We start from the raw sequence: 8,911 nt of genomic DNA on the forward strand, positions 1-8,911 counted from the left end.
CAGGGTCTCAGGAAGCCCTGTCCAAGCTATCTTCTCAGACCATACTGAGTCAGAGGCCTATGATAGACTGGTAGCCATGTGCCTAAGAGTCTGTGTCGTCATATCTGGATGGTAGTGATGTGAATCCAGATTAATAAAAACCACCAGAAAAGCCAGCCATGGCTCTCACCTCTACTTTAATCTGAAATGGTGGTCCTGCCTCCAGGAATCTGAGAATGAGACTGTGAGCTGTCTCCTGTTTTATAATCCTCTCTAATGCTGGGATTAAAGGCATGCACCACTGGGATTAAAGGTGTGCACCGCCTAGTTTTTATGGCAACTAGTGTGGCTACTGGGATTAAAGGTGTGTGTCACCACTGCCTGGTCTGTGAGGCTGATGACCAGTGGAACTGTTTTACTTTTCTGATCCTCAGGCAAACTTTATTAATTAAAATACAAACGAAATGCCACTACAATGATGACTGTTTTTCATGGTGTGTAACTTAAATTTTCATCTTTTGGATATAAACATTTATAAAATTAATGAGGAGCTCTGACTAGATGCTATTGTTGGGTGACTATGGTAGTATCGCTTCAGTGTTGCTTATGGAAGGCATGACTCTTCCTTTCCTCTCTCACAGTCTCGATCCAGACAGGAAGACCCAGAGCAGTTAAGGTTGAAGCAGAAAGCAAAAGAGGTGAGCTTCTCAGCTACGGATTCTTCAGTGCCCCTGCAGCAAGAAAGAGAGGAGTTAAGGGCGTTGTTGCTCCTTAGAGCTCTCAGGTGACTGGTGCCATCACAGGCTTTTCCTGTGCAGTTGGCACTGGCTGGAGATTTCATGGTGACTTCTCTAGAAGTGAGGGTTAGGCCCCTTCAACTTGTTCTTCTCATTTTCTGAGCATTTCCAGGTAAGCTTCTGTTTTTAAAAAGTCTTAATATTTTTGGTCACAGACATGTTCTTAGTTTGAAAAACCTAAACTTTAAAGAAGTTGTGACTTAGGAAACTTGAGAAAGTTCTTGATAACTGTTGCTGATCTGTAGTAAGAACTCTGAAGCAACAATAGTTCTTGTTTCCTTCCTAACATGAAGATGCAGCAACAGGAGCTGGCACAGATGCGGCAGCGAGATGCCAACCTCACTGCGTTAGCAGCGATCGGGCCCCGGAAGAAGAGGAAAGTGGACTGTGCCGGGTCTGGATCGGGAGCAGAGGTACAGCAGGAGAAACATGGGGCTGAGGGCCTGGGAGGATGCTTTAGAGTCCCCTCCTCAGTAGCCAGCAGAGCTCCTGGTCTTTGTTTTGCATTGTGGAAAGCTGACATTCAAGTCACCTTATTTGTGCATGTCACATGAGCTAAAACATGCGTTCACATGTTGTCTCTGACATGTTGTCTCTGATGAGGTTCAGACCAACTTCTGAAAAGCATGGGACAGAACTCAGACCAGTAAGAGGTGACCTGCAGTTCATGTGACTTAGAGAAGGTGTCACCTGTTTTCCTGAGCCCAAAGGTGGAGTGTCTTAGCTTTCACCTTAATTTTCCATTAAACTTTTGTCATTTGAATTTAGGAAGAGTAGTAGCCTCCCTCTGTATCTATTCTTGGTTGTCCTCACTGCTGTCCTTTCTCCTATGAAGGATCCAGGGTCTGCTTCACTAGTCCTGGGGGATTGGAGGCTGTCTGGGCTGGTGTGCTCTTCTGGCCCACCTGTCTGCTGGTGTTTACTTCATGCTCACCTGTGAGCCAGTCACTGGCTGCAAAGCTCTAGGTGCTAGTGGGTGTTGTGTCAGTTTACCTGAAGACTGCTGTGACTCTGGACCTTTCTCTTCGAGGTTTTCTTTGTTAGTTTAAGTCTGGGCGTTCAGCCCATTCCATTTGTTGAGCTGCTCAGATCCACATGTGGATCTCCGCTTTAAGAGTGCGTTTGGCACACCTGGGCCGTTGTTTCTTTGATGCATCTCTGCTCCTGTTACACACGCACTACACTCTGGTATGGCCTTTGTTCCTTTACACATGCACTACACTCTGGTATGGCCTTTGTTCCTTTTCCTCTTGCCCTTCAGATTGGGTCATGTTCCTTGACCTGATGGGGATTCTGCCAGCCCGTGTTGGTTGTTAATTTCCAATGACGTTCTCATTTACCAATGTAACTTAGTTTAGCGCATATAGCAGTTCTTAACCTGTTTGCTGCAACCCCAAAAGACCATCAGAAAACAGGCATTCACATTACAGTTCATGTTATGAAGCAGCAGGGAAAGGACTTTATGGTGGGGTGGTCACCACAGCGTGAGGAACTGTATTAAAGAGTTGTTGTATTAGAAAGGTTGAGACCCATTGATGTGTTGGTTCTTTGAAAGTTCCTATCTCGTTGTGTGGCAGATGTGGAAGTCTGGATGGTGGCTGCATCCCTCCTAAGTCTTTGAACATGCGTATTGAAGCTTCCTTCCCAGCCTCAGTTTCTCCTCACTGCTCTCTCTCAGTGTGGACCACTTCCCTGTTTCACTGCATGTCAAGACTGTTGCCTGAGTGCTGGACATCCTGGTTCAGATATGAGGAGGCTCCGTGGTTTTCCCTGAAGAGTGTGGGCTGGATTCTTGTTTCAGCAGCCACTCAGTTAAGGTTCTGTGGAGAGGTGGGGCAATTCTTCCAAACTAACACTAACATCACAGCACACAGCACAGCACAGCACAGCACAGCACAAAACAATACCTCTGTGTGTGGCTTTTCACTGTTTTAAGATGAGTCTTAATGGACTCTGTCCTTAATCCTGAAGAGGGACTGAACCCTCGTGGTGCCACTTGACCTGAGGCTTGATTAATAAAAACCCAGAGACACATATTGGGATTCAACCTGAAACCTCCAAGTCCATTCTCAGTGACACACTTCCAACAAGGCCACACCCCCAAAAGTGTCTCTCTCTGTGGGCCTATGGGGCCCATTTTCATGCAAACCACCACACGTACATTTTTGACTTTTTCTTTTATCTTTATTATTATTGTGGTGGTCTCACTGTGTAGCTCTGGCTGTCCTGTTAATCACCACGTAGACCGGGCTGGCCTCAAACTCACACAGATTACCTGCCTCTGTCTCCTGAGTGCTGAGATTAAAGACGTGTGCCACTGTTCCTGATTTCTTTACAGTTTTTGGATTTAGCCACTTGGCTCTGGTCCAGGCTGACCTTGAGTTCATGATCCTTCACCACCCACGTGTTGGGATAGCCAGGGTTCATGCTCACACTTGTCTTCTTTGTGAAGGTTGTTGATGCTAAGGCAGGTTTATATTTGTGTTCTTGTGGTTGTTTTTGTCCTTAAACAATTTAAATGTTCTTAGTCCCATAGCTGTTTCTTTGATGCAATGGTATCTTCTCTTCACACTTTCTGTCTCCCTTTCTCCCTTGTCCTGTGAGATTGGCCTCCTGGTAGCTGTTCCCTACTCAGCTAGAGGCTAACTAAACCTTTGTCTTGGCATAGTTTTTCTGTGTGTCATGAAGCCAGCCTCTCCAACTCAGCTGTGCTTCTTGCTGCTGCTGACAGGTGCCATGGTGCTCTTGCTCTGGGGCCCTCACTGTGCTGCAAGCCTTGATCTTTCTGCTTACATAGTGCCAGCACTTTCTTTGACTGCTTTTCTGACCCTTGCCACTCTTTTTTCCTTCTCTTTTCTGATTTTCTTTCTCCTTTTCCTGGACTTGCTTAGCATTCTTTATTGTGTTCATGTTGGTCTCTCCTTCCTGAGGTGATTTTTGTCTCTCCTCTCTGTGAGATGGGTGCTTCTGATTTCTGAGCCTCTGGGGCCTGTTACTCATTGCTCAGAGGCACGGTGCTGCCCTTGATCTTCTCAGCTTGACCAGAAGCTGGTCTGTGACTGTGCTCTATGTCCCACATACGGCCCCTGGTGTTACGTTACTCGTGGGGTGATGGCACCCTCTCCTGGCAGTATTGGGAACTCTGTCTAGCCTGTGCCATGTCAGTGTCTGCTGACTCTGAGAACCTTTTTGCAGACCCTGAATTTTCCCTGTTTTTTCCCCTTCCCTTCATGTGTGGAAGGTTCTGTTTTGCCATCTGAGGACCTATAAAGCCTTACAAGGGATCCTTCCTCACTGCCTGAGTTTGGACTACCTGGACACATGTCCTAGGTTCCTTCCTGTTCTCCAGTCTCCTGCGTGTCTCTACCTGTCAGGAGCAACCTTATTGGAGTGTGGTCATGCCCTGGGGTGGGATCCTCTCTTCTAATACCCTGACTCTGTGTGGGGGCAATTTCTCTGAGGGCTTCATTAGAGCTTTGTGCTGGGGTGGGTGAAGGGGGTGGTCCTGGCGCTGAGCCTCTTAGAAGTGATGTCATTTCTTAGGGAATTTTGGGGTGTTTATTACTGTTCTTGAGAAGTTTTGCAGGTGAGTAGGGCTCGTCTGGTCCCGGGTAGGCTGCTCTCCTACGTGCTGCTCTGCTGACCTACCGTTGTCTAGCTCATCAGGAGACAGTTATCTTATGGCTTTAGGGTCTTCCGAGGAACCCTCATACTGTTTGGGGTACAGAACTCCAGTCTGTTGCTCTGCTTGATGAAAAATCAGATTGCAGTATGGTAGCCCTGCAGCCTTGGGGAGACCAGCACTTTCCTTGGGACACAGAACTACTTTTTGCTGCACAGACCCTAACCCTATAGCAGTCCGGCCATAATAGAGCAAGTTAGATAGCTGAGATTACACACATTTAGTCCTTTCAATAGCCTTGGGTAGGCTAGGTGGGTAGTCACAGCAGTACAGGGAGGGTTTCCCTGGCATGGCTGCTGTGCGTGTGCGCGCACACGGGTGCGTGTGTGCCCATGCACACGCCCGTCTTGTCTGTCTCCATGTCCACTCTTGAAACACATCAGAGAGTTCTTTGAACCGGTGTTAACTATGTTAAGGTTTCAGCTTTTCTGTGGCACTGGAACATGCCTTGTTTCTGTCGGTCCCTGTACAGGGCTCTGAACAGAAGCTTCCAGCCCCGAGGCCAGGAACATATCCACTCCCTCCCTGTACTTCAGCTAAGCCTCCCCAGGGGCCTCTGCAACTCCAGGCCGGATGACCTGTGTGTACTCCCATAGCCCTTGAGGGTTTTGGATATGCTTGGGTGCCACACTGTCTTCTCACTCAGGTCAGCTGGTCTCAGTTCTGAGGCTGAGGGTTTGACTCCTCTTTGCTGTGGTCAGCCCTGTACTTGCTCAGAAATGGCTATAGCATCCAGTGTTCTGTGCCTCTGATTTTATAACCCAAATCCCACAGTATTGCTAATAAAGAAGGCCCCTAGAACACAAGGTCCCTAGAATTTGTGTTGTATTGTCATCTGATTGCTGACCCCTCAGGTTGATTGGGTCCAGCAGTAACAGATGTACCGCCAGGCTGGTACATGAAGCTGTCTGAGCCTCATCACTGTCAACATTGGCTCGTCAGAAAGTTTGGGGCACCGATTTGATCCTGTTTGTCTCAATTTCTGACTTTTAGCACTTCTTAACTATTGTACCCGATATGAGTGCTTCCCCCTCATCCCAGCCTTGGTGTCGGCTGTTTCTCCTGAAAGCAGAGGCTTGAAATACAGCTTGGACACTGGCCACTGACACATCCTGCTGCCCAGGCAGGGTCTCTGTGGGCCTGGGCACCACACCGTCATCGCCTGAGTTTCTCTCTTGGGTCTATAGTCAGGGCGATTTGGATCAGGTATAGCAAGTACAACGAGAGTGGAACTCACATCTGGAAATGAGACATTTTGGATTTCAACTTGCAACCGGATTTTAGGACCTGTGGACTCTACCTATCTCAGCAGCCCCTCCTTTTGCTACTCCTGTTACAGATACTTCTTCTTACTGGCTTTCTTCCCAGAAACTGGCCTGTAGCTCTGTCCAGATCACCAAGACCCCCTTTGAAGGAAATTTATGGGCCTGCTTGCCCTACTGCAACCTGAGGTGGCTTTGGGGAGATGGATTGTTTTCCTCATTCTTACCAACTGCTCATGTTTGCTGTGGCCTGTAAGAGGCTCCACTAATCTCATGACGAAACACTGCTTGGGGGCTGTTACTGGCACCAAAGTCCAAGGAGATTGTCCACCCAAAAGGATATGGATACCAGGATGATGGTGGCGGCTGGGACCAAAGATGGACAGTGGTGGCTTCCCAGTTCCTGAGGAAAACTCCAGTATCTTCAGTTGACTGACATGTGGATGAAGACCAGGTCATACAGGCATGCTTTCACCTAGCCTGCCTGCTTCCTGTGACTGCCACCTAGTGCCTGGGCCTCTGTGGCCACATGGGTGGAATGTGATACTTGAGTTTCTTTAGCTTCGCAGTGGAGGCGCAGTGAGGCTGCCACTGCAGCACATATTCTTGGATGTGCAGGAGCAGGTCAGCCAGAAAGACGCCTGCCTGGTTCTCTGCTGTGAAGAAGAGAAAAGCTGCCTACTGGGATCTTATGGTTTGAGCCCAGCAGGGGTCAGATGGAGGCAGTGATATAACAAACTGCTGGACACCACTGCCTAGTGGCTGAAAGTCAGCCCTAGTGCACCCACATGTCTGAGCAGGAAGGAACTGGGGTCGGCTCACTGGATAGTTGGTGGCCCAAGGGCTAGGTGTCTGCAAAGGGACCCCTTCCCTGGCTGTGGATCCACCAACATGACCGCTGAGCAGTTGGCCTCTCCAGCTGACCACCAGCCCGCCCAGCCCAAGCATCCAGGCCTAGTGCCTCTGTCAGCCAAGCAGGGATGGCACAGTCCCAGGTGTGGCATCAAGTGTGAGCTTTGGTCCCCTCACCTGAGCCTCTGGGCATTGCTATGGTGATACGGAAATGGGGGTCTGTGTTTCTCAGAGCCTCTGGGAGGGAGCCCTTGCTCCTGCCTTTCCTCCCCCCAGGATTCACTCTGGGGGCGTTGGAGGGTGGCATCCTGAGTATGTGGTAGAACGGGGAATGGGGGCCTCTGCCCTAGTTAGGGCTTTCCTAGCAGCTCAGCTCCAGCCCTAGGACCGCGGAAGGGGCTGTGCTGTGCCTGTTTTCTTCAGAACAGGGACCTGAGATATTTAGGGGATTCTTGAGTCTCACCCTCCCTCCTAACTGTTCTACAGCCACTAATGCTCTGTCTTCTTCTTTCTTGTCACCAGGGCTCAGGCCCAGGCGCAGCGGTCCCAGGCAGCTCCGGTGTGGGAACCCCCAGACAGTTCACACGGCAAAGAATCACGCGGGTCAACCTCAGGGACCTCATATTTTGTTTAGAAAACGAGCGTGAGACAAGCCATTCACTGTTGCTCTACAAAGCATTCCTTAAGTAACAGGATGAGCCAGCCGGTGTTTCTGATGGGATGCCTGCGGACTTTTTTATATATTTGCAGATTACGCCTTTTTGTAACAAGCAAACGGGATATTGTTTAAAAACAGCCACCCTTTACAGTGGAGCAGTTTTATACTCCTGTTTCTAAGTCAGCTCTTCAGCGCGGCAGAACCATGTCTGCAGCAGAGAGAATACAGGCCTGTGGATGCTCTTACAGGACAGCTGACCCAAGCTCATCCTCGACTGAGTGGCCTTCTTGCCAAACAAGCCATATTTAAAGACTGATGGAAGCGCTTAGCAAATAATTAGCAGTTGCTCATCCTGTGTGCGTCTTGGTTCAGTTCACTCTGACTCACCCACTGGGTGTACGTCTGCAGCCGGTGACCTCATTTCACTCACGTTACTGTTGTAGCAGTCAGTTGGCGAAGCAAACTGATTTTTAGACTATTTATCACCCCCACCCACCCACCCTGTCCCTTACCTCCCTTCTACGCGAAATTCCCCAGGACACAGCCTCCAAGCAGGGTCGCATTTCTGCTAGTGGAGGCTGGGGTGCAGCACCTGTACAAATACATTTTATTTGCTGCAGTTTTGAAGCTGTAAAGTGGAAGGAAGCGAGAACCTTTTTCAGCATAAATATATTTTACTTGCACTGTGTTTTTAGCTCAGAGTGAAAACTTAGATGAAATAAATCAGAATTGAGAAGAATCAACAACAGACTGTTTCTCAGTGTGGATCAAGTGTTGGAAATGGTTGCTGTATTTTGTCGGTAATTGTACATAATTTTTGGCACATAACATAAAATGGCTATGTAAACTATAATTATTTTGCTAAGAGACTGTATGCAAGCTGTGGCCAACCTTACAGGCGTCCAGAGCAAAGCCCTTCTTTGTACCTATTTTTTTATTACAAATATACTAATTGGTTCTTTATATTTTCAGAGGTTATTGTATTAAATTGTCTATTGATAGTACTTTTATGACTGTAAATACTTTGGCTTTCTCCGTGTGGATTCTCATGTTAGACTTTAATTCGCACGTGTGAGCGGAACGCTGATCAGTATTTTTTACCAACACCTGAGAACTGTTACACCTTTCATTTTATCTTTTAGGAAATCCCGTCTTTCCATTTTTTCATGTAAATTTTGCACAGTTACTTGTTCATATGTAAATATTTTACTTTCAAAAATGAAGTTTTTAATTGCTATTGTTTTATATAGGATTGAAAGAAAATTAACTCCTTTATTAAAAACAAATTTATCTGTATTTGTTGTGCCTGTTTTTCCAGTTTTTGAGAGTCTCTGATAATGCTTTCAAGACTGCTCTCTGGTCCGACTGAATCTGGGGCTTAACTGTGAGGGCAGGCCCAGGGGGCTGGAGGTAGGGCCAGTCCTCCGTTCTGTCCACCCAGAAGATACAGAGGAGCTGTGCTGTTTGCATTTTAGGCCTTATCCTGTAGACCATCTGGGGTGGGGGTCGGGTGTATAGGATAGATGGATACCCTAGTAAGCCTGGCTGTAGGTGACCAGATGGTCTCACCTGGTATAAACGGGAGAGGGATGGAGTTTGTGTCACTCTGGTGTATTTGGTGGTCACAGTGAGCCATGCCTCCTAGCCCCCTGTCAGTGTAACTGGGGCCTCTACTCCTGGC

General features: G+C 48.0%; 1 protein-coding gene across 1 annotated transcript in view; it reads left to right on the forward strand.

Annotated features, from left to right (window-relative positions):
- Taf4 (TATA-box binding protein associated factor 4) overlaps positions 1–8,520 on the forward strand; it is a 61,381-nt gene extending 52,861 nt beyond the window's left edge. The window contains exons 13-15 of the mRNA XM_041641881.1: positions 621–677; positions 1,070–1,189; positions 7,095–8,520. Coding sequence (XP_041497815.1) covers positions 621–677; positions 1,070–1,189; positions 7,095–7,262 — 345 coding nt within the window. The 3' untranslated portion in view covers positions 7,263–8,520. The remainder of the gene's footprint in view (positions 1–620; positions 678–1,069; positions 1,190–7,094) is intronic.
- The last annotated feature ends 391 nt before the right edge of the window (positions 8,521–8,911 follow it).

Source organism: Microtus oregoni, unplaced genomic scaffold, assembly GCF_018167655.1.
Source record: "Microtus oregoni isolate MIOR12 unplaced genomic scaffold, Mior012 000071F_ref0000514, whole genome shotgun sequence".
Lineage (NCBI taxonomy): Eukaryota > Metazoa > Chordata > Mammalia > Rodentia > Cricetidae > Microtus > Microtus oregoni.